The sequence below is a fragment of the Myxocyprinus asiaticus genome, chromosome 26, assembly GCF_019703515.2.
Source record: "Myxocyprinus asiaticus isolate MX2 ecotype Aquarium Trade chromosome 26, UBuf_Myxa_2, whole genome shotgun sequence".
Classification (NCBI taxonomy): domain Eukaryota; kingdom Metazoa; phylum Chordata; class Actinopteri; order Cypriniformes; family Catostomidae; genus Myxocyprinus; species Myxocyprinus asiaticus.
This window is the reverse complement of record NC_059369.1, coordinates 9,059,996-9,086,335: the sequence shown is the minus strand read 5'-3', so window position 1 is coordinate 9,086,335 and position 26,340 is coordinate 9,059,996. Positions and strand designations below refer to the sequence as shown.

General features: G+C 37.9%; 1 protein-coding gene across 1 annotated transcript in view; it reads left to right on the top strand.

The window, feature by feature from the left end:
• The window catches only part of LOC127416893 (RAC-beta serine/threonine-protein kinase), a 43,823-nt gene extending 17,710 nt beyond the window's left edge, over window positions 1–26,113 (top strand). The window contains exons 2-14 of the mRNA XM_051656483.1: window positions 2,604–2,752; window positions 2,898–3,026; window positions 3,229–3,340; window positions 3,732–3,873; window positions 14,462–14,593; window positions 14,679–14,744; window positions 14,836–14,904; window positions 17,910–18,032; window positions 18,204–18,332; window positions 18,635–18,849; window positions 18,928–19,015; window positions 19,383–19,485; window positions 22,613–26,113. Coding sequence (XP_051512443.1) covers window positions 2,707–2,752; window positions 2,898–3,026; window positions 3,229–3,340; window positions 3,732–3,873; window positions 14,462–14,593; window positions 14,679–14,744; window positions 14,836–14,904; window positions 17,910–18,032; window positions 18,204–18,332; window positions 18,635–18,849; window positions 18,928–19,015; window positions 19,383–19,485; window positions 22,613–22,692 — 1,434 coding nt within the window. The 5' untranslated portion in view covers window positions 2,604–2,706 and the 3' untranslated portion in view covers window positions 22,693–26,113. The remainder of the gene's footprint in view (window positions 1–2,603; window positions 2,753–2,897; window positions 3,027–3,228; window positions 3,341–3,731; window positions 3,874–14,461; window positions 14,594–14,678; window positions 14,745–14,835; window positions 14,905–17,909; window positions 18,033–18,203; window positions 18,333–18,634; window positions 18,850–18,927; window positions 19,016–19,382; window positions 19,486–22,612) is intronic.
• Window positions 26,114–26,340: the final 227 nt, after the last annotated feature.

The window sequence follows — 26,340 nt, the reverse complement described above, 5'->3', positions numbered from 1 at the left end:
ACTAATTGTGACCACGAAGACGTTACCCCATGTGACTTTACCCTCCCTAGCAACCGGGCCAATTTGGTTGCTTAGGAGACCTGGCTGGAGTCACTCAGCACACCCTGGATTCAAACTCACGACTCCAGGGGTGTTAGTCAGCGTCAATACTCGTTGAGTTACCCAGGCCTCCCATTTAAGGACTTTTTAACTGTAAATCATTGCTTCCAGTAAGCTTCACGAGAGCCCAGAGTTCACGCGGTCTCTCGTGAGACATTCACGTTGGCATGCTATGGACAAAATCTCACATTCTCCACTCGGTTGAGACGCACACAAACACATCATTGTGAGTAAAAAAACCGATAAATACAGATCTAAACCAAAACCAACGAAGCTTCTGTACAGCGTTGTTCCTCAGATGTAAACAGTGCTGCGCTTCCGGCCAGCAATGATTTACACACCAAAAGCGATCGTATCGCTTTAGAAGACATTCATTTAACTGCTGGTGACGTTTATGAAGTCTATCTGTGATTTTTGGATCTTCAAAAGTCTGATCACCGTCCACTTGCATTTTAAGGATCTACTACAGTTAGGATTTGCTTCTGTAACGTCAATTTGTGAAAAATCCTAACTTCACTGATCAGATCTTAAATTAAGGTTTAAGTAATACGCCCCCAGGTGAAGAAAGAAAATCATACACACCTGGGATATCATGACAGTGAGTAAATGAGAGAATTTTCATTTTTGGGTGAACTATCCCTTTAAAGCTGCATTACGGCACTTGGGGCTTCTATCGACATCTGTGGTTAAAACGTAAAATTGCGGAGAAACATTTTAAGTCAGTTGTGTTTCAGCACTGCATGGATGTAGCCTACGCAGAGCCGGAGTCATGACATGATGACATTTACAATGAGATATTGCTTGAATTAAGGAAGATAAACAGCACTCTAAGTTACATATTTTAATATGATTATTCAAGTGTTTTATCTAGTGGTTGACTGATATATCACAAAGATAAATTGGCCAATATTTTGACTTTTTTTAATGATTGGCATTGGCCAATACATTTTCCCCTTTGGCAGATTTTTTTTCTTGAGGGCGCTGAGAATTGCCTGCTTGCATGTGAATTGACTAAGACTTGTAAACGACCAGCCATGGTTCGTTTTGTTGTTACGTGCCATTGTGTTACTAAACATTTTGGCATTTATACTTCAGGAGGTGACTCGATTGAAAAAGTATCATCTTATAAGTACTTGGGTATCTGGATGGACGATAGGCTCTCTTTTAGAGTGCATATTGAACACCTAGTGAAGAAGCTGAAGGTTAGGCTGGGTTTTTATTATCGAAATAGGGCCTGCCTTAATTTAGCAGCTAGGAAAAAGCTTGTACAGGCTACATTCTTAAGTGTTCTAGATTATGGAGATATTATTTACATGCATGCATGCATGCTGCTTCCTCTGTGCTTCGCCGTCTAGACTCTGTGTATCATTGTTCTCTTCGTTTTATAAGCAGTTCATTGTCTAGTACACGTCATTGTGTATTTTATAATTTGGTCTCTTTGCCTTCATTAAGCTTAAGGAGACAGCATCACTGGTATCTTTTTATTTATAAAGCCATACAGGGAAAACTACCTCTATCTGTGCAATCTTCTGTCACTCATCAATAGCTGTTATGCCTCTCGCTCCTCTAGATGGCAACTCTACAGGGTACCCAGGATTTGCTCTGATCTTGGTAAAACAGCTTTTTCTTATTTTGTGCCTTGGTCATGGAATTCCCTCCAGAACACATTACATCTTAATCACTTTGTTACCTTGGGTGAATTCAAATCTTTGATAAAAAATTGTATGACTGAAGAGTGCAATTGCTTTGCATAAGCTGGATTCTGTAATTGTAGTCTTTTGTTCTCAATGTGTCTCATTTTTGTCTTGTGTCTGTTTTTGTTGTGTTGATCTTATAACTTCTTTATCTTGTATGGTGTGCTTTCTTGGCCAGGTCTCCCTCGAAAAAGAGATATAATCTCATGGGACTTCTTGGTTAAATAAATGTTAATAATACAATAATAGACTGGTGTGAAACACAGTGTCATTTAAACAGTCCACATATCAGAGCAGCGACAGATGCTTTTGAGCTCATAATGTTGACGTGCTCGCCTGTTTCATTCTCCCTCTCTCTCCTCAACAGTTCCCTGTAACTTTTAACTGGTTTGTCTAATGATAAAAAGGCAAATATCAATAAAACTAATATCATATACTGTTTGCAAATATGCTCATATCTCGTTTAAATGGATGTAATTCTTAAACATTTTGGTAGAAATGAGGACAAAATAAAAAATATGCATGGATGAATCATTCACAATAAGACCAATAATATGCATTAAGAAAATAAAAAGGGGCAGTTTTGATTTCATGCCAACTTTAATTATAAAATTTCTAATTAATAATGCTGAAATTGCCATGACTTTATACAGAGTTGAGTGTCTGATTACTGTAAAATACTCTGTTTTGTTGAAAAAACCCATTTGTTAAAATAGAAACAATTTTTCCCCACATTGTTGCTTCCTTTATTATAGACTTCTTTATTGTGGTTGACATTTATTTATTTGCATTTGATCTCACTCTGTCCAGGTGATTGCGGCTTTTTGTTTCTAAACGCCTGCCTGACCCAAGACACCACCCTCCCACCCTCCCTGCCACCCTGTCCTGAGCCCCACACAGTCCCTAACCCAGCATGAACGAGGTCAGCATCATCAGAGAGGGCTGGCTCCACAAGAGAGGTGAGGACTGCTCATTGACTAATCTATATATGTTTTATTCTTTTACAGTATTGCCACTAATTCGCTTTCTCCGTCACTTCATCCTCCTTGTCTCTTTCTCGTTTTCCTCTGCCTGCCATCCACTTGTATCTCTTCCTGTGTGCAGGTGAATACATTAAGACTTGGAGGCCTCGGTATTTCATCCTAAAGAGTGATGGCTCTTTCATCGGCTACAAGGAGAAGCCTGAGACATCAGACCACAATCAGCCACCTCTCAACAACTTCTCAGTCGCAGGTCTGACTCATTTTGCTGCACATAAACGGATATGATGAATTAAAATTTATACTCACCCTTATGTTTTTGCAAGCTCATATGGCTTTCTTCTGTGGACCAAAAAAGTGATGTATGTGTCCCACAAAAGAAAGTCATAGGGGTTTGGGACTACATAAGGGTAAATAAGTATAATACATTTTCTTTTTTGGGGGGTGAAACACAGAGTGTCAGCTGATGAAGACTGAAAGACCTCGGCCGAACACATTTGTCATCCGCTGCTTACAGTGGACCACTGTGATTGAGCGCACCTTCCATGTGGACAGCAATGCTGAAAGGTGAGGAACTCTGCTGGAATCAGTGTTCTCAGTGTGGTGGAAATGGTGAATGCTTGGATGGAGAAAGCTGTTAAATGGGGTAGTTATGGAGATGCTGAGTGATATTAACCAGGAAAGCAGATTTGGCTGTATCTACCAGCTCTCTGCCAACCAAAACAGGTTATTACTCACTGCCTGTTGCAAAAGGTCAACATAGGTAAAAAAAAAAAAAAAAAAAAAAAAACATTTTAGAGGAAGCAGGAATAGGCCATTTCATGATTAAAAAGCCTGATTTCTCCAAAAGATGGTTGGTAACCATGGAAATGAGATCAGTACATGAGAACCATAACTTGCTTTGTTTTAACGTTGCGCTTATCTTTTATGAACTTTATTTGCTTTAATCTTGATTCAGAGAGGAGTGGATACGGGCAATCCAGGCTGTAGCCAATGGGCTCAAGTCCCGGGAAGATGAGGAGCCAATGGAGTTTGGTTCCCCTGGAGACAACAGCCTGGAGGGGATGGAGGCTGCCATAGCAAAGTCCCACACCAAAGTGGTGAGTGCCTTTACTAAGTGTTGTCACATTGGTGTGGAGGTGTTTGTTTCAGATTTAAAGTAAATTCTTAAATGTTCAACTAAACTAAGAGTAGCATTAATTTTCTTAGATAAAATAGATAATTAAAAATATTTTTAATAAGTTGTTCCATTGCAATTGACATGACAGTTCTACCATTGCTTTGGTCATCGTTTTAAATCAAAAAGGAACTTTTGATCATTGTACATTGACTGTTTAAACGGACACCAGAAAATGGCTTATTGCAACAGAGTGGCGTTCCCATATACATGCTGTTTAAGCAGTGTACTCTTTACTGCCGTATACATGCGGTTTGGTCAGTAAGCGGCTTTCTCCACAGCAATGTAATTTCCCTGTGACGCTTGTTTAAATAATAAACATGGCATCCGTGGAAAACTTTGCTATTTTATTCTCCGTTGCTTCGCTTTATTTCCAGATATTCTAGAGTTGTTGCTGTGTTTGTTTCCTTAACTTTGTATCATGACCTGCAGCAGAATAGTGCTGCAATAGTGGGGTTTCCCTCTTATGTCAAACTCCAGGATTCCCCCAATGCACAGGTGCATACTATATACGTGGACGTGAGGGACAGTCAATATTTTACATGTGTATAAATGGGTATAGTTTATAGTGTATGTGCTTTTCCCACTGTACTCCCAGAAATATTTAATTATTTCCACTGTTTTGACTTTTTGCTGGGCTCCATTTTATGATGTTGTAATCCGGTCTGTTCCCGCACATGCGCACTCCTAAAAACCTGTAAGAATGCCGCTTGTGTTTACATGGCCACCAAAGCCGTGTTCTCCGGAAGTGGTGGTGTAGTGGGCTAAAGCACATAACTGGTAATCAGACGGTTGCTGGTTCAATCCCCACAGCCACCACCATTTTGTCCTTGAGCAAGGCACTTAACTCCAGGTTGCTCCAGGGGGATTGTCCCTGTAATAAGTGCACTGTAAGTCGCTTTGGATAAAAGCGTCTGCCAAATGCGTAAATGTAAGAAACCCAGGTGTGTTAAACCGCTTTCTCTTAATCCCTTAAATGGTGTAAGGAAAACTGCATTCTCGTTTACATGACATTTCAGTACGCCACTTTCTACAAAAACACTGGAATAAACCGTTTTCTTAAGTGCATGTAAACATGGTCATTGTTTTTAAAAGTTTGAGTCACTTTCCATAAAAATGTGAATATCGTGATATGTATTGTTAGTCCAAAAATTAAAAAAGTGTCAGAGTATTCATTTTTGTGGATATCACCCATTCCTAATTAGTGGTTTTATCACTTGTGAGAGCTGTTGTTTGGAATGATGATAATCACAATAAAAATTCTCCTGAATAATACAATAATTTATTATTAAGGCTAATTCATACTTACCTGGGTGAACAGGCTGCTTTTAGTTTGCCTTAAAAGTATGACTAAATGCATTGATGTTTTTGTTCATTTGGTGACATTTCTCCTGTTCGTGCACATCTCTAAAATTCTTGACTAAAGAGAACTTGGCTAGTCGAAGATCGTTGATGATTGGTTAAAACTTGTCATGGGTGTGGTTTGGACGTGACAGTTCTTTATTAATTTTACTTCATGAACTCATTTTAAAACGACACCTTGCATAGTTTAAATGCAGACTTTGTTCACCTAGGATGCTTCATTTCGGTCTGGAGAAAAAAGTTTGGTTCCTTGCATTATATTAATTAGGCTTTACATGGCTCTCTGGAATACTTGATTGTAATTGGTCAATCGAGACATTCTGCAGTCAAATGTATTTGCATGACGACTGCTAAATATTTACCTTTGCATGGTGAAATTCCGTGGGCGAAGAAGGTGTGGGCGAATGTTGAGCACGTGTGAAACCAGCAAAAAACTTATTGCCAAGTGGCCTCTCTTTAATGCTGCACTTTATACGCTGGGAGAGTGAAGTTAAAAATAAACTAAAATGTATTCTTGTCCATTGTAAATATTCACTGTCACTGTCAAACTAAGCAACTTCCCATTGGTCAACAATGAAAATTCATCTGTTAGATTTCACCAAACACAATGTGAAATCTGCAAGTGGAAATTCTTAACCGGCAGAAGTCCATCGTGCGAAATTCACTATCACGCGGATTCTAATTTGACTGTCGTTTAAACGGAGGTTTTATAGTCGACTAGTCTAAAGAGAAACCAACCTTCAGAAAACAGTAAAAAAAAAATGTTTTTATGCGACCCATTTAAAAATACTTAATCTATTCCAAATCCGATGCTAAATTCCACTGAAATGGGGCGTTTATCTGCGACGTGCTTGCCTTAAATTATGATCATTGTACATTAAATATAGAACATGACACGCATTCACTGAATCAATGTTAGCGAATATTTAACAGGCATATTTATTGAAAACAATTGAATTAATAGTTCAGGATCAGTGGAACAACCATTAAAAGCCTGTTCTAAACGGAAATCACCAAGTAAAAGTTACTTAACATATTAAAACAGTCAGGACATTGTTGAAAATAATTAACAGGTAGACTAAGCCAAATCTATGAGAGAGAAAAAAAATGTGCTGAAAAGTTGTGCGTATTTCACGATGTGCACTCGTGCATTAGCCATTGATGTAATATGACAGCTGTTCGGTAAAGAATGTTAACCAATAACAGTTAAGATGTAAAAAAAAAAAAAATGGCTATAGGATAGAAAAAAAATAGGCCTGTGATGTAGCCTAAAATAAACCTAATGTATTCTAAACATGAAGAGCACAAAGAATAACAGATAGTTTAACCCGTTAAGCAGTCGGCACCCCGTTGAAAATAGCCTTCTTAATCAGCAGATTAAAAAAATCGCATACCTAGTCTAAAACAGTTATTTTCAAGGCTACTAACTCAAAAGCATAATTTTTTAATGCGTGAAATTAACACGTCGACATGGTCTGGTGAAAGACGGGATTTGACTCACCTGAGGTGCCTGTCCTGTGCTTGAAAAAGCCCGCTCAGCGGAAAAATAACGTACAAGTATGCACAGATTTAAAGAAGACTCAAATGTGAAAACATCCATAAGGACTTTCAAACATTTGGAAATCTGATTCCCGCACCACCGAAGTGATTTCATAACTACTTTGCTGAGTTTGCTTGTCTAGTGAGAGGATATTTTCCTGCACGAGCTGCGAGAGAGAGGGAAGACGATTGCAGCCTGAGGTAAAATTAAACTCTGTATCCGCTCCAGATATCCTCTTTTTTTTTTTTTTTTTTTTTAAATAATATTTGTATTATTAATTCTATTTAAAATATGTAACATTAATATGACAGTAGTTTAAGTGCAGCCTCTATAAAAATATAAAGCCAAACGTAAATGTGTAAAAATTATCATCAGTTTAATGGGGGGAAATATTAACCAACTAGTAATTCCAGTGTCGACCAGCAGCATCAGAACCGTTTAGTCGACTAGTCTTGCACATCCCTAGTATCAATATGGGTTTACTCCTATTAAAACTATTATTTTGTATGCACAGGTGTGGCTTGGGACCCATCTTTATGATGGTAGCCCGTGAAAGGAACAGTGGCACGCTCCTTCCCTCCATAGTGCTAGGGTCGTCTCCTTGGGCAAGAGAGAACAACCCTCAAGCCCCCCCTGCTAGGGTTACAGCAAAAAGTTTTTTCCATCACTCTGTAAAGACCTGGAGTAAAATAGATCCTTATTATCCCATTTCCGTTATAAGAAATAAGGAAAAGGGTGACTCCTTTGCCGTCAGTTGTGACCCATGTCGGTGGAGGAAGAGATTCTGGTCCCTGAGAAATGTGGTTTGCTGCGGCTTCCACTATTTCAACACGGTACTTTGGCTCCTACTTCACTTAGGCAGGAGGTTGGAATGGCTCGATCCAATCAATCGGCTGGTCAAGACATGCCCTGGGAATACTCTGTGATAGCTGAACATCAAATATCTCTCAGATTCCCAATAGGCGTTGGCTAAGGGTCAGTCAAGTAAATTGAGCAACTTGTTGCTCATTTTGCTTGAGTATATCATCCCTGTATCCCTGATGCATAATCTGCTGGAGATCCGCGGCACTGTGCATCCCTTATTTTTGGGCTCCAAGGTGGGTGGGGAGCAGAGATGACTAAACTAAAAACCCAAAACATGGCTACAAAACACACCTCAAAAAATCGTTTCTTGGACCTGGATACCGGCAATACCTCAGAAAATAGACATACTCTTGTGCCGAGTAATGATGACTGGCCAAAATAAAGACATCTCCTCATCCAACTTTGAACTACAGTAAAGGAGTATTCCGAACTAGAGAGTTGGATGATGTGGATGAAGAAGAAATAACGCATGAGCTCAAGACCCAAGGAGTAATGAACGTCAAAAGAATAATAATCAAGAGAGAAGAGCGAACGATTAAAACTGGTACGTACATCCTCACCTTTAATAAACCGCTAATCCCAGATAAACTTCTAATTGGATACTTAAGTGATCCAGTGGACTTATTTGTACCCAACCCTCTGCGGTGTTTCAACTGTCAAAAGTACGGCTATGGATCTAATGGCTGCAACAACAAACATACCTGTTGTAACTGTGGGGAGGTAGGCCACGACAAAGGGAGCTGTGAAAAACCATCAAAATGTTGTAATTGCTCAGGTGACCATTGAGTTGCATCAAAACAGTGTCCCATGTGGATCAAAGAAAAGGAAATACAGAAGATCAGGTGTACTAAGAGAATCAGTTACCTCGAAGCAAAGGAAATGGTGGATGTCGTCCCTGTTTTTTCACTGAATAAAACCTTCGCCTCCTGTTGCAAAAAAAAAAAAAAAAAAGCTGTGAGAACAATAGACTGCCAGACATATCACCTGGATGCATAAAGACAAACCCCAAACCGTTAACCATAGTAATATTCCCCCAAAGATGAAGAACACAGGAACCCAGAGCGAAACTCTTCTAAATGACATTCACTCCAGTCAGAGCTCAATATCAGGAAACCAAAAGGCAAATAAAAACAACGGTAAGGCAAGTTCTTCACAAGTATCCCAAGACGAAGCCTCAAAGACAAAACAAACAAAAGGTTTGGAAATGAAAGAGAATGAATACCATAGTAGAAGTTCATCCCCTAAAGGCAGAACCAAGAAAACTGTCCCTATTCTCCCTACTAGGTAATGGAAAATTCTATCATCCAATGGAACTGTCGTGGTATCAGGGCAAATTTTACAGACCTGCAGTGTCTAACTGCAGTTATTAACCCTCTAGCCTTCAAGAAACCTTCAAGATGTCTTCAAGAAACACAATTACCACCAGACGGTACTCTCTCTTTTAAAAAGTTTTAACACTTTCGGTCCCAGTGACAAGCGGGCTTCCAGTGGTACAACCATTTTAATAAGAAAATATGTGATCCATAGTCATATAAATATTAACAGCAACATACAGGCAACAGCAGTACGCCTGACTTTGCAGAAAACTATTACAGTCGTCTCTATGTACATTCCTCCTAATTTAAACTTGACATCTTGGACCTAGATCACCTCCCATCTTCTTTTATTCTCATGGGAGATTTTAATAGTCATAACACTTTGTGGGGCAGTAATCACTGTAACACAAAAGGAAGGAAGATTGAAGATTTTATAGATAACCACACCTTATGTCTTTTAAATAATGGATTGAATACCTATTTACATCCAGGACATGGAACGTACTCTGCAATCAACCTAACAATTTGTCAGCCTGAATTATTTTTAGACCAATCATGGAAAGTTTGCCATGACCTCTGTGGAAGTGACCATTTCCCAATCATTGTAACCATCAAAGGCAGAGAGGAAGAAACAAATGTACAAAGATGGCTAATTAAAAAAGCAAATTGGTATGAATTTCAAACCCTCTGTCATGAGAAACTGACACGGTTTCCAGAAGACAGCCCAGATGCTATGCAGAATTTCACTGAAACGCTCATATCTATAGCTAATGATACAGTCCCAAGAACATCTTTAAATATAAAACATAGACGACTTACATGGTTTGACGATACATGTAAGGAACCTATAAAAGATTGGAAAAAAACTGAAAGACTGTTCTTCAGACATCCATCAACTGAAAATCATATCAAACTCAAGATGAGTAGAGCACGAGCAAGAAGAATTATAAATGAAGTAAAAAAGGAAAGCTGGAGAAGATTCATTTCCAGCATGACAAGTGCTCCATACAAAATATGGAACTTGATACGGGAAATGAAGGGGAAAAAAAACAACGGTCCAAACAGCACGGCACACTCTTGACTTCAAAACAAGAAATTGCAAACATTCTAGCAAAAACTTTCGAAAACAATTAATCTATTGAGAACTGCCTTCCTGCTTTTCAAACTTTTCTTGCTCAACAAGAAAAAGAAAAGATTAACTTCGGCTCCAGTAACACAGAGCCATACAACCAAGCTTTTTCTATGGAAAAACTACAGCGAGCCATTAAAAAAATCCCACGACACAGCTGTTGGACCGGATAAAATCCACAATCAATTTTTAAAGAATCTACCCCACCGTTCCCTGAAAATGCTCCTTAGAATTTTTAACTCCATCTGGATATCGGGAAAAATCCCATCTGCCTGGCATGAAGCAGAAATAATACCTATTCCAAAGCCAGGAAAAGACCATAATGACCCCATAAACTACCGCTCTATAGCTTTAACCAGTTGTTTATGCAAACAATAGAGAGGATGGTCAATGATCACCTGGTCTGAATACTGGAATCTAAACACCACATAAGTAATGCCCAATGTGGTTTCAGGAAAGGTTGAAGCACTGCAGATCACCTTATTTGTCTTAAAAGCTATATTCGTGACGCCTTTACCAGAAAAGAACACGTTGTAGCTGTCTTCTTTGATTTGGAGAAAGCCTATGACACGAGATGGAAACATGGAATTTTAAAGGAACTGTACCAAATGAATTTTAGAGGTCGACTGCCAATCTTCATTGAAAGTTTTTTATCAAACAGACTTTTTAGAGTTAATATAGCAAACACCTTGTCTAACCTACATAAACAGGGACTTGGAGTACCTCAAGGAAGTATCCTATCAGTAACCCTCTTCAGTATTCAAATAAATAGCATTGCAAAAGTCATTGGTTCTGATGTCCTCTGTAGTTTATATGTAGATGATATCTGCATTTGCTACAAGAGCAAGTACATGAGTACTATGGTGCAAAAAATCCAATTGAAGATAAACAAAATGCACTCCTGGTCAACACAGATCGGTTTCAAGTTCTCACAAACAAAAACCATCTATGCATTTCTGTCGGCTTCGTTCTCTACACAATGAACCAGAGCTGTTTATGGATGGAGTCCCCATTAAAGTTGTTCAAGTGAACAGGTTTCTTGGTATCACTTTTGACAACAAACTGTCTTTTATTCCTCACATTTAAATCACTAAAAAATAAATGTTTTAAAGCTATGAATGTTTTAAAGGTTTTATCTAAAACCAAATGGGGAGCAGACAGCTCAACTCTCATGAACTTGTACAGAACCATGGTACGCTCAAAGCTGGACTATGGAAGTATCATTTATGGATCAGCTAGGAAGTCATACAAACGACTTTTGGACACTGTATACCACCAAGGTATACGACTAGCTTTGGGAGCCTACAGAACATCACCAATCCAAAGTCTCTATGCGAAAGCCAATGAACCTTCCTTGGAAATCAGATGCCTAAAGTTGGCCTTACAATATGCAACCAATCTTAAAACAAATAAAGAAAACCCAGCCCATTCAGCAGTTTTCCCACTTCAGCATTCAACAATATATGGAAGAAAACAAAACAAGTTTCATTCATCCATTTGGCCTCCATATAAAAACCCATCTGGAGAATCTGAAAGTGGATCAAAACAGTTTGGAACAGACACATTTCTGCAAAATTCCTCCATGGGATCTCAAAAAGCCTAAAATCAATCTGGATTTAACAAGGAAGCAAAAATCCAAAACGCATCAGAATGATTTCCATCAACAATTTCTGGACATAAGAGCAGTATACCCACAACATATCCCAATATACACAGATGGATCTAAATCTGGAAATAAAGTGGCAGCAGCTTTTGCAACAAACCAACTGTGTCAGGGTATCCGCATCTCTGACCAAAGTTCAGTTTTCACTGCAGAGGCAAACGCTCTACTACTGGCACTAAAGTTTGAGACTGCTCCACAAAAACCTTTTTTAATAATAATTGATTCAAAATCATGTCTTGAAGCACTGGAAGCTACTAAAACTGATCACCCAACAATCATGAAGATTTTAATCAAACTGTCATCTCTTGAAGCAAAGAGTTTTAATATTATTTTCTGCTGGGTACCTGGACACTCAGGAATCTCTGGTAATGAACAAGCAGACAGAGCTGCCAGAGAAGCACTATCTACTGAACCAGTAAAATGCCCTATACCTTCAACAGATCTGAAACCAACTCTGAATGTATATACAGTGCATCTGGAAAGTATCACAGCGCTTCACTTTTTCCACATTTTGTTATGTTACAGCCTTATTCCAAAATGGATTAAATTCATTATTTTCCTCAAAATTCTACAAACAATACCCCATAATGACAACGTGAAAGAAGTTTGTTTGAAATCTTTGCAAATTTATTAAATAAAAAACGAAAAAAAAATCACATGTACATAAGTATTCACAGCCTTTGCTCAATACTTTGTTGAAGCACCTTTGGCACCAATTACAGCCTCAAGTCTTTTTGAGTATGATGCTACAAGCTTGGCACACCTATTTTTGGGCAGTTTCTCCCATTCTTCTTTGCAGGACCTCTCAAGCTCCATCAGGTTGGATGGGGAGTATCAGTGCACAGCCATTTTCAGATCTCTCCAGAGATGTTCAATCAGGTTCAAGTCTGGGCTCTGGCTGGGCCACTCAAGGACATTCACAGAGTTGTCCCGTAGCCACTCCTTTGTTATCTTGGCTGTGTGCTTAGGGTCGTTGTCCTGTTGGAAGATGAACCTTCGCCCCAGTCTGAGGTCCAGAGTGCTCTGGAGCAGGTTTTCATCAAGGATGTCTCTGTACATTGCTGCATTCATCTTTCCCTCGATCCTGACTAGTCTCCCAGTTCCTGCCGCTGAAAAACATCCCCACAGCATGATGCTGCCACCACCATGCTTCACTGTAGGGATGGTATTGGCCAGGTGATAAACGGTGCCTGGTTTCCTCCAGACATGACACTTGCCATTTAGGCCAAAGAGTTCAATCTTTGTTTCATCAGACCAGAGAATTTGGTTTCTCATGGTCGGAGAGTCCTTCAGGTGCCTTTTGGCAAACTCCAGGCGGGCTGTCATGTGCCTTTTACTGAGTAGTGGCTTCCATCTGGCCACTCTACCATACAGGCCTGATTGGTGGAGTGCTGCAGAGATGGTTGTTCTTCTGGAAGGTTCTCCTCTCTCCACAGAGAAACGCTGGAGCTCTGTCAGAGTGACCATCGGGTTCTTGGTCACCTCCCTGACTAAGGCCCTTCTCCCCCGATTGCTCAGTTTGGCCGGGCGGCCAGCTCTAGGAAGAGTCCTGGTGGTTCCAAACTTCTTCCATTTACGGATGATGGAGGCCACTGTGCTGATTGGGACCTTCAATGCTGCAGACATTTTTCTGTACCCTTCCCCAGATCTGTGCCTCGATACAATCCTGTCTCGGAGGTCTACAGACAATTCCTTGAACTTCATGGCTTGGTTTGTGCTCTGACATGCACTGTTAACTCTGGGACCTTATATAGACAGGTGTGTGCCTTTCCAAATCATGTCCAATCAACAGAATTTACCACAGGTGGACTCCAATCAAGTTGTAGAAACATCTCAAGGATGATCAGTGGAGACAGGATGTACCTGAGCTCAATTTTGAGTGTCATAGCAAAAGCTGTGAATACTTTATGTACATGTGATTTTATTTTTTTATTTTTATTTTTATTTTTTTTATAGATATGCAAAGATTTCAAACAAACTTCTTTCACATTGTCATTATGGGGTATTGTTTGTAGAATTTTGAGGAAAATAATGAATTTAATCCATTTTGGAATAAGGCTGTAACATAACTAATGTGGAAAAAGTGAAGTGCTGTGAATACTTTCCGGATGCACTGTATCAAAAACAACAAATTACGGGAAATAAATCTTGTTGTTGGAACAAGATATATGTTCCCTTTTAATAATCGCCGGGATCAAGTCATTTATACACAATGCCGGATAGGACATACAAGACTCACACACCAGTTTTTTCTATCAGGAGAAAATTCACCAAAGTGCTCATCTTGTCAGAACCCACTATCCATTAAACTTGTTTTACTGGACTGTCATACCTCTACACATCTGAGGAACCTGTATTATTCAGTTGATACTTTTGAAAAGGTTTTTAATCAAGTGAATCCAAATTTAGTTAAGGTTTTTAGGAAAAATGAATCTTAAACACCTTATTTAACTCTATTTTTAAATAAATAAACCTGGCTCCCGCCATGAATATAGCCATAGAAGCTGGCATGGCATAAACATTGAAAGAAACAAACAAATTATTTTGTATGCCATTATACAAGCTTTATGATGCTTGATCAGAGTTTGTTGGTATTGTTCACAGTGGGGTAAATGTTCATTTTTATTTCTTCCTCAGACAATGAGTGACTTTGACTACCTAAAGCTGCTGGGTAAGGGCACGTTTGGAAAGGTGATTCTGGTAAGGGAAAAGGCCACTGGCATGTACTACGCCATGAAGATCTTGCGCAAGGAGGTCATAATAGCTAAGGTAGGCATCACACAAATGAAGAACTTTTAAGAAACTCCTGAAAGATTTGTTTGAGACTCGTAACAATATGACATGTTTATCTCAGGACGAGGTCGCGCACACAATCACAGAAAGCCGAGTCTTACAGAACACACGGCACCCTTTCCTTACGGTGGGTACAAGTTCTAAAGTATTTTTTTTTTTTTATGAATTATCTTGGTTTGAGACCTGTTGTGACATGATTTTTATCTCTCTAACTGCAGACACTAAAATACGCCTTCCAAACACGTGACCGGCTGTGTTTCGTCATGGAGTATGCAAATGGAGGCGAGGTATTTGACCATATACTAACTTACAAGAACTAGTCTCACATAGCCAGAGCTGTGACGAAACAGCAAACGGTCTGATCCACATTGCAGCTTATTCTGGCCAAGAACTTTGGTAGGACGAGAGAGTCTGATTGGCATATAGAGCTACCAACCACAGTTTGTGCTTTTACTTGCCAATTAGGGGCAAGTTTGTCTGAAATAGATTACCACAATAACAGGCATGAAACAGATGTTTGAATAATGGTGTTGTGGTTTCATGAATGGTTGTCCAGAAAAGACAAAAATAGAAAAATAGCAGAAAATGTGTGTAGACTCTATGATAAGTTTGATTTCTGTCTGTCCAAAAGTATTATGTCATTCCATTACATGACATTTTTTTTATTCTGTTAAATTATTCAAAAATACATTACAAATGCAATTCACACACAAGAAATTACTTGAATACATCTTTGCTATGATGAACATGTTTTCAGTTACTGAGTTCAAAGACATTTTCGTAATATTTTGTGAGCTATAAGTAAAAAATTTGATAAAACCATCTGGATACTTTAAAAAGAAAAATCACAGTCTTATTAAAAACTAAAGTTCTTGAATAAAGACATGTTGGCATAAGTAGTTTGGAATAATTTTTTATTATTATTTCTTGAAATAATAAGCTGTGGAAACTTTTATTTTAAAATATGATTAATATTTGTAAAATATTTGTCCACCAAATCAAAATCATATTGTGTAAAAAAAAACATGTTGGTAGGGTTGCCGCACATCCCATAAAATACGGCATCATCCCATATTTAAAGATGAAATGATGCGTATCAAATCAATACAAGACAAGATTTGTCCCATATTAAAGCTGGTCAGATGGCATCACGGCAAAGTCGTTCAAGAGGGACCACCCCAGCAGGGTAAAGTTAATTTAACTTGGGCTTTCATTGGAAATTATGCCTACGTTGGGTAAGGGACCGTCTGAAAATGCAACATGAAATCAAATCATTAGAGCAGTGTTATTTTTGTTAATGAAAACTTCAATTGAAAACTAAATGAAAACGTTTTCATTAACTGAAACAGTAGTAAACCAAAAACAGTGTAATGTCCACGCCAAACACTAAGAAGTTTATATATTCACGGTGCTTTGGTGCGTTGGCTCAAAAAAATCAAATCCAAGGTAAGAAAAGGCATGTGCACAATGTCCATAGAAACAATCTTCCAGGATATTTATTAAGAAGCCAAAAAGTGGGGGCCTTGACACTGACAATACTCAGCAAGTATTGACACTGACTACCACCCCTGGAGTCGTGAGTTTGAATCCAGGGCATGCTGAGTGACTCCAGCCAGGTCTCCTAAGCAACCAAATTGGCCTGGTTGCTAGGGAGGGTAGAGTCACATGGGGTAACCTCCTCGTGGTCATGATTAGTGGTTCTCGCTCTCAGTGTGGTGCGTGGTAAGTTGTGTGTGGTTTGCGCAGAATAGCATGAGCCTCCACATGCGTAGTCTCCGCGGTGTCATGCACAACAAGCCACGTGATAAAATGCGTGGATTGACTGTCTCAGAAGCGGGGGCAACTGAGACTTGTCCTCCGCTACCCAGATTGAGGTGAGTAACTGCGCCACCACAAGGACCTACTAAGTAGTGGGAATTGGGCATGCCAAATAGGGGAGAAAAGGGGAGGAAAAAAATAATAATCTCAAATTATTTTCAGGCAGTGTTGGTAAAGTGGGAAATAGGATGAATGATTTTATGGAAAATGTCTACAAATTATTTGAAATGTATTTTTATATTTACCTACACACTTTCACATCATAAATCATCATATGTAACATTTACAAACATTAAGTTAACTTTTACTTTTTCATCACCTTAAAAAATTTTCATTTTCTTTACCATTGCTTTTCCCACCAGTGGTCATGAAATGAGCTTTGCCACACATTCCGATGAAAATCATCAATTTAAAAATTAGTTGTTTACTTATCAAAGATTAGTTTAGAAATTAAGGAAACAATTTACTAACTATTTAAGGAAATACATGTGGATAAAATAAGGGTCAAGCTTAACAGTTTACCCATCTTCACCCTATATTATTAAATAGAAAACATTTAAAATCTTCCTTAATTAAACATGAAAATGCCACTAAATAGAGGTAACACAAGACTGCCCTCAGAAATTTAATGGCGTTAGATATTTTAAATGATACCAGTAATTGCTTTAGCTTTGGCAGCCATAAAATACTAAAATTAAAACTAACTTAACTGAAACTAGAAAACACTGAGAAAACTAAAACTAACAGACAAAGTGTGAAAACTAAAGTAAATTGGAATGACATTGAATATAAAATAGAAATAAGAACTCAATTAAAAATCCAAAACTATAAAAAAAAAAAAAAGAAAAAAAAAGAAAGAAAAACCTGCTCTAGAGTGAGTGTCCCATAATTGAAAACTTCAAGAGTGGCACCCTTCATGTAGATAGCTTTTTTTTGTCATGTGACCAAAAAATGTAATAACTAAATGGAGAGGACCCCTTTTAGACCTCCATGACTGCGTGAGAAGCTATATAAAAAAATCATTGTCATATTTGGAGGTTTTTATGAAAAAAAAAAAAAGTTAAGGTCATAATGGTGAAACCCCTGAGAAAATTTCTTTTGAAATGAATCATTGTTGCATACATCTCTCGAGGTATTTAAGGTATCAGGAAAATATTTTAATGCCTTTTATTCTAAGTGAAAACACAAGATAATTGTAAAGGCATTGAATTTTTTTTTTTTTTTAAGAAAATGCTATAAATGTTTAAAAAAAAAAAAGTTTTGATGTGTTTTAAACTAGATTTTTATCACCTCGGACAACCTTATTTGTCAGTGACCCATGTACAGAATGTTCCACTGACAACGTAAAGCATTTGTTCTCATGAACATCTAATTTACTTGCTGCTTAGGTGCCTCAACCAAAACTCTGAATATCTTTAACAGATTTGATGCCACTAACCTAGTTATTTTTGGCAAACTTTTGATTTCTCACTAGCTATTCTTCCACTTGTCGCGAGAGCGCGTGTTTACTGAGGACAGAGCTCGCTTCTACGGGGCTGAAATAGTTTCGGCACTGGAGTATCTGCACTCTAAAGATGTTGTCTACAGGGACCTAAAGGTTTGAATTCTCTTGAGTGATTATTGTAAAAGAATCATTTCTACATTGTGCTTGAAAAGTATGTCAATGTAATTGTGTCACAGACCACAGAGACATGAAATCTGTCTTCCTTTTTGCAACAAGTGGCCAAAAACTATTTCCAAATTCTGTTTGAACCGTTTCTCTCTGCAGCTGGAGAATCTAATGCTGGATAAAGATGGTCACATTAAAATCACAGACTTTGGCTTGTGTAAAGAGGGCATTACTAATGAGGCCACCATGAAGACATTCTGTGGGACACCAGAGTATCTCGCTCCTGAGGTACTGCCAGAGTAAACTCATTTATTGATGCTGAATTCAAAAAGTATCCTTTGTACATGACAGAAATGAAGCGTATTGTCACATTGCATGTTTTTACATCATAAAGCCTAATCTAATGAGAATGAAACATTGTTCAGTTGAAATGTCCTATATAATGAGAAACTAAAAGACAAAAGGCTGAGGATATTTTTTTCTCAGGCAACATTTCCTGAAGATCTTTAATTACGAGTTTTCTCTTCCTTTGGTCAGTGGTTTTCTTCTTTATCCTGTTCTCCTCTTGTCCTCCTGGTTCACTGCTATAGGTATTAGAAGACAACGATTACGGCCGTGCGGTTGACTGGTGGGGTCTGGGAGTGGTCATGTATGAAATGATGTGTGGTCGGCTGCCCTTCTACAACCAGGACCACGAGCGTCTGTTTGAACTCATTTTAATGGAGGAGATTCGTTTCCCCAGAAACCTCTCACCCGAGGCCAAAGCCCTGCTCGCTGGCCTACTCAAGAAAGACCCCAAACAGAGGTAAGAGGAGCTTCTGTTCCCGCTTTTGATGTAAAGAAGTTTCAGGGATTTTACATAATGTAAATGTCCTGTTTTAAGGCTCGGAGGAAGTCCAGAAGATGCCAAAGAAGTGATGACACACAAGTTCTTCAATTCCATCAACTGGCAAGATGTCCTTGAAAAGAAGGTAAAAGCATTTGAGGCTTTCAATGAACCAATTCATTAGATGAAGTCACCACAAAAATCAGAAGAAAATGCACACAGTTGTATTTTTTAGTATGAAAATACAGTACTATCATCTTTACTCACCCTCAAGTCATTCCAAAGCTGTATGTCTGTCTTTTCCATGGGATGTAACAGCGCAAATATTGCAGATTGTTTGCAGGCTGTCAAGCTCCAAAAACAACAAAATGCAGCATAAAAGTAGTGCATTCAATTGTGAAAAGTGCTATACAAGTATATACTTGTGGCTGTGAGGAGCTAAAGTGTGAAACATGAATATTGTCTGCAGCTTTTTCTGAGACTCACCTCTCACCCACTCTCTGTGTCTGCAGCTCATCCCACCGTTCAAGCCACAAGTGACCTCAGAAACAGACACACGCTACTTTGATGACGAGTTCACTGCACAGACCATTACTGTCACACCACCTGACCAATGTGAGTACCTCAGTCCTTCCATCAGTGTTGGGGAATAGTTAACAAAAAATAGTGACGCTACTAACTTCACTACATAGGTCAGCTACTTTCACAACATTTTTGCTTTTCCAGTAACGAGCTTCATTTTCAAATGAGTAGCGCTGAAGTGTCACAAAACGCTACATCTGTCAGATTTTATTGTGAAAGCATTGATAGTGTCGAAGGAGTTATCAAACATGCTCCCCTAAACCGTCCTCTCTCAATTGATTCTATTAGATTAATTTTGGGAACTCTTTGGTTTTAGTGAGTCGGTTCTTTCGGACATGAACAGTTCATGTAAACGAACTGGTTAAAATAAACAATTCCCTTATATGTAGTGTTGGGAACTCCAATTCATTTCTGTGAGTCGGTTCTTTCGGATAATTCATGTAAATGAACCGGTACAAATAAACGATTCTCTTATATGTAGTGTTGGGAACTCTGATTAATTTCTGTGAGTCGGTTAATTCTAACAGTTCATGTACAGTTGAAGTCAGAAGTTTACGTACACTTAATAAACTGTTTTTTAGCACTATATTTACTCAATTTCACACAAAACTAAAAAATAATATTGTATTTTTAATGGTCGATAGCAGTTTCTTCAGATTTCTCTTTAGTCATAAAATTTTAGTAATTTATTTGTACATGAAGAAATTGTTGAAGGAAATAACAGTACACACTGTAGTCCAACAACCATGGATGGCATGTCCACGTTAGCAATCGCATTTTCTCAAAACATACCAAATCAAAACAATTGTACATACAGTACATAGTGAAGAAGACATTTACTTATAGCACACGTGACATGCGTTTACCTTGGGCTGTGTCCGAAAACATACAGTTGAAGTCAGAAGTTTACATACACTTAGGTTGAAGTAATTAAAACTAATTTTTTAACCACTCCACAGATTTAATATTAGCAAACTATAGTTTTGGCAAGTCGTTTAGTACATCTGCTTTGTGCATGACGAGTAATTTTTCCAACAATTGATTACAGACAGATTGTTTCACTTTTTAATTGACTATATCACAATTCCAGTGGGTCAAGTTAACTGTGCCTTTTAAGCAGCTTGGAAAATTCCAGAAAATGATGTTAAGCCTTTAGACAATTAGCCAATTAGCTTCTGATAGGAGGTGTACTGAACTGGAGGTGTGCCTGTGGATGTATTTTAAAGCCTACCTTCAAACTCAGTGCCTCTTTGCTTGACATCATGGGAAAATCAAAAGAAATCAGCCAAAACCTCAGAAAAACAATTGTGGACCTCCACAAGTCTGGTTCATCCATGGGAGCAATTTCCAAATGCCTGAAGGTACCACGTTCATCTGTACAAACAATAGTACGCAAGTATAAACACTATGGGACCATGCAGCCATCATACCGCTCAGGAAGGAGATGCATTCTGTCTCCTAGAGATGAACGTAATTTGGTGCAAAAAGTGCAAATCAATTCCAGAACAACAGCAAAGGACCTTGTGAAGATGCTGGAGGAAACAGGTAGACAAGTATCTATATCCACAGTAAAACGAGTCCTATATCGACATAACCTGAAAGGCTGCTCAGCAAGGAAGAAGCTACTGCTCCAAAACTACCATAAAAAAGCCAGACTACAGTTTGCAAGTGCACATGGGGACAAAGATCTTACTTTTGGAGAAATGTACTCTGGTCTGATGAAACACATTTAACTATTTGGCCATAATGACCATCGTTATGTTTGGAGGAAAAAGGGTGAGGCTTGCAAGCCGAAGAACACCATCCCAACCGTGAAGCATGGGGATGGCAGCATCATGTTGTGGGGGTGCTTTGCTGCAGGAGGGACTGGTGCACTTCACATAAATTGTGGATATATTGAAGCAACATCTCAAGACATCAGCCAGGATGTTAAAGCTCAGTTGCAAATGGTTCTTTCAAATGGACAATGACCCCAAGCATACCTCCAAAGTTGTGGCAAAATGGCTGAAGGACAACAAAGTCAAGGTATTGGAGTGGCCATCACAAAGCCCTGACATCAATCCAATAAAAAAAAAAAAACAATTGTAGGCAGAACTGAAAATGTGTGTGCGAGCAAGGAGGCCTACAAACCTGACTCAGTTACACCAGTTCTGTCTGGAGGAATGGGCCACAATTCCAGCACCTTATTGTGAGAAGCTTGTGGAAGGCTACCCAAAACATTTGACCCAAGTTAAACAATATAAAGGCAATGCTACCAAATACTAATGAAGTGTATGTAAACTTCTGACCCACTGGGAATGTGAAGAAAGAAATAAAAGCTGAAATAAATAATTCTCTCTACTATTATTCTGACATTTCACATTCTTAAAATAAAATAGTGATCCTAACTGACCTAAGACAGGGAATGTTTTCTACGATTAAATGTCTGGAATTGTAAAAACCTGAGTTTAAATGTATTTGGCTGAGGTGTTTGTAAACTTCTGACTTCAACTGTAAATTAACTAATTAATATAAACGACTCTCTTATATGTAGTGTTTGGAACTTCGATTCATTTCTGAGAGTCAGTTCTTTCAGATAGTTCATGTAAATTAACCGGTTAAAATAAACTATTCTCTTTTATTTAGTATTGGGAACTCTGTTTCATTTCAATGAGTTGGTTCTTTTGGATAGTTCATGTAAATGAACAGGTTGAAATGAATGATTTCCTTTTATTTAGCACTGGGAACTCCATTTCTTTTTAGGGAGTTGGTTCTTTTGGACATGAACAGTTCTTGTAAATGAACTGGTTAAAATAAACGATTCCCTTATATGTAGTGTTGGGATTTCCAATTCATTTTTGTGAGTTGGTTAATTCTAACAGTTCATGAAAATTAACTTGTTAAAATAAACAATTCTCTTATATTTAGTGTTGGGTACTCTGTTTTATTTCAGTGAGTCGGTTCTTTAGGATAGTTCGTGTAAATCTACAGACTTCCATGTCTGTCTGCATGCATGTGAGAACACTGTTAATGATTCAAGAGTTGCTCTGTTAAAAATAACTCAAAGTAATGGAGGGAAAAGTAATCTTTAAGAATCGTTCAGCAGCTTTTTAACACTAACAAGTTTAAAAAGTGTGATTTCTGATCTATTTGATTTCCTGTCTGTCTTCGTTGCTCGCAGATGACAGCCTTGACGCAGAGGACCCAGACACACGCACACACTTCTCGCAATTCTCCTACTCAGCCAGTGTGCGGGAGTGACTGTCCTCCCCCACTCTCTCGCTTTTACCAGCAGACCGGACGCCCCTCACATACACACACAAACTCGAGCGCATACAAGGACATGCAGCACCAGCAACCCCAGACCTCAAAGGAGCGGGTTCTAGCAGAGCACAGCACCTGTGAACAGTCCCGAACAGGCGGTACCCTCTGGCCAGTCCTGGTTTCTGATTGGCATTCCAATCAGCCAATCATAGCCTGACACTACACACTGCAACATAATCCACCAATCATTGAATACAGACCATCCAACCAATCAGGTACCAAGAAGAATGCAGCTTAACACCAGCAGGTTTCAGGACACACCCGCACGTGCACACTCAAAACACTGGACTACAGGACAAACGCCTCTTGTAAACACAAATATTGAACACACTCTAAATCATCATGTGGGAACAAGAAACATGGAATAATTTGGACTTCTCCCACTGATTGTTACAGTTTTAAAGCCATAATTGTACAAGTGCTCTTTCTGGAACTAGCTGTTACCAATACTGTTTTTACAGCTGGTGAGATAGAGAAAAGACGCTGAGAGACTGATAATGGGGTAGCACAGAGAGAAATAGTGCTGTTTTTCTGCCTGGAATGCTGTGCGTATGTGTGTGGATGAATTTGTGAGCGTGTGGATGGATGCATGTTCTCTGTCTACATCTTAAACTGTGTGTCTTTTTGTGTTTTGATTTTGTACGTGGGCAGAACATTAGGGAATGGGGGGGGCTTGCTAGGGGTTTGGGGGGCTCACACTATAGATGTGAAAACGTTTGTGCTTTAAAGGGAAGAGAGAGAGAAAAATCTAGGTTGTTCATGGGGATGCTGTGGTTTCCTCCCCCACTGGGAACCTTGAAAGCAGCATTTTCAAGTTTCATCCACTGCCTCAAGAGGCTGTTTGTTTCATGGTGAGTGTATCATAGAAACTGTCCATCATGTTGTTTTGATCCTCTCTACAGTTTTGCAGGCATTGACGTTGAGATTTAGAGGCAAACAAACACAAAAGATTTGTGTTTCAAGCCCTTTCGACAATTAATCATGAATTATGAATGGTATAAATTATGGATGCCGACATTTCATTTTTCACTAGTAAAAATTACAATTCTTGATATTAGTTAATACGTTTGCACTAAAAACGTTAATTCTCTATAAAAAAAAAAATTACGTCATTACTCACGGAAATACCCTATCTTGATTATCAAAAATGGAATTTCAACTAGTGAAAAAACGTTTATTGATATCTGTAATTATCATCTTTAGTTATTGATAACTGTAATTATTGACTAAAAACAATATTTATATTAATAATTACATTTTTACTAATGCAAATTTCCATTCCTGATACAAACTTTTGAATTACATCTAGTAAAAATGCGAATTTTTGAAATGTCAATTATGTTTACGTGTTAGATTCAGTATTTCAGATATCAATAAACTGAGTAATCAAAGATATTTTAAGACTTTGTTGTTGTTGCTTGTTACATATTACAGATACCTGAAACTAACAATGCCACTAGTGAAAACAAAATTCCAAATAGAATTTTATTTTTACCAGTTGTTGATATCAGGAATGGGCATTTGTACTAATAAAAATTTGGCTATTTGTGTGTGTGTGTGTGTGTGTGTGTGTGTGTGTGTGTGTGTGTGTGTGTGTGTATATATATATATATATATATATAATTTTTTTTTCTAGTTCTTGGAACATTGCTGATCTGAAATTGGAATTTCAGTTAGTAAAAATTAATTGTAGAAATATGTAAGTGCATTTTGAACAGGAGTGGCAGACAGATCAATGAGAAATTCTGTTAGATATCAATAATTGTGTTTTTTACTAGATGATATCAAGAATGGTTATTTTGCGAGTAATGTTCACATTTTTACTAGTGCAAACCTAACTACTGATATCAATAATTAGCATTTTCACTAGTACAAATTTCATTGCTGATATCAAGAATTGCCATTTGAACTTGTGAAAACTTAATTAACGTATAATTCATATCCTGCACGATTAAAAGTCCATTCGGCTTGCCATAGATTTGAATGTCCTGTTATTTAACAGCAAGAGCTACTAGGTCAGCATGTCAGTCAGTTAGTAACAAGACTGACTGGTTAAAGTAGCAAATGTACTGATGTGCTACATCATTGTTTTTGCAGCCTTGACACTTTTTTTCATTTCTCTTTTTTTATTAGTGTAGTAAGACACACACGCACAAAAAAAAAAAAAACAACAAAAAAAAACTTTAGAATGTTTGAAAGGAAATGTTCAACTTCATCTCCGGATGTGTAACTGTTTTGTGTCGTTCTCTGTATGGAAACTGTCGAAACATGCCGCTTAGAAGTGTGAGGTGTTATTTTCTAATTTTATTTTATTTTTTATTATTATTATTATTATTATTATTATTATTATTATTTTGCCTTTTTAAAGATTCTTCATGTAAGGAACATCACATTGTTTTGTTTGTTTTATTCATTATTTTATTTGGATTTTTATTTTTTTCTTCGTTCTTTGTCCACCCACTGCCTGAAATTAAATTGTCTTGATAAAATATATATATATATATAAAATATATATTACAATAGTAAACCTTTTTGTCTTTTTTGTTCTTCATTTGTCTTTCATTTTTCTGTGTGTGTGTGTGTGTGTGTGTGTGTGTTTGTAATAAGTTAGTCACAGTATATAATTGCAATAGCAGTTCATTTGTTGGGATGACTATCCTTTTTGTTATTACATGATGTACATTAGCATCCCTTCTTTATAAACATACATTTTATTACACATACAAAAAGGTCTTCACTGAACCGAAGTGCTTCTATGGTTCTTACACACTTATGCTTTGTCTTAACATAGTGAGCTGCTTACCTCCATGCAGTGCATTTGTGGCCATCATGCCTGATAATGCTGTCAGGGTAGGCAGCTCAGCTAGGTTTCGAAACACAACTCCTCTTGCCTTGACTGAGAGAGGCCGCCAGATGGCGACAAATACCTGTGTGATGAAACAGTACACTGAAGATAACAATATTTGACATGCGCACTCTAGTTCTCACCGTGATGTTCGAATATAGTTTATAAAAAGAACATTTGGCCACATTTTTGAGGGGCAAACATCTCAAATGTATGCTGTGGTGATTTCACTCATTTATCTTGTGTATATACTGTATCTGTAGGGCAATTCAGCTTTAAATTTAAATTATTTTGCAGCTGTAACCATCGACTGTTCTGTTTTGAATGTGATGAACAATCACGATTGTCATCACTGATGTTCAATTAGCTTTTCTTAGTGCGGGGAATGCAAATATTGGGGGAAACTTGAAATATTTCAGCAAACTTCTGAGAGATTTGTTTTGCTACAGAGTGCTTTGGGTTATGCTTTGCTATTAGAAAATTCATGCTAGTAAATTATTTTACCAAAACCTGTCTGTCTGTCTGTCTGATTCTTACTATGCCATCACTGTGCGAAATTTTAAAGGTGCACTCAGTAATTTTTATTTTTTTATTTTGTATTTGTCTCACTAAGTGGCGTGGAATCAAAAATGCAATAGTTTTCAGTTACAGATGGCATTGTAGAAATTCACTATTCATAGTAAGCCAGGATTCATTTAATCCATGAATGAAAGTGTCTATTAAGTGAGTTGTAATTGGCT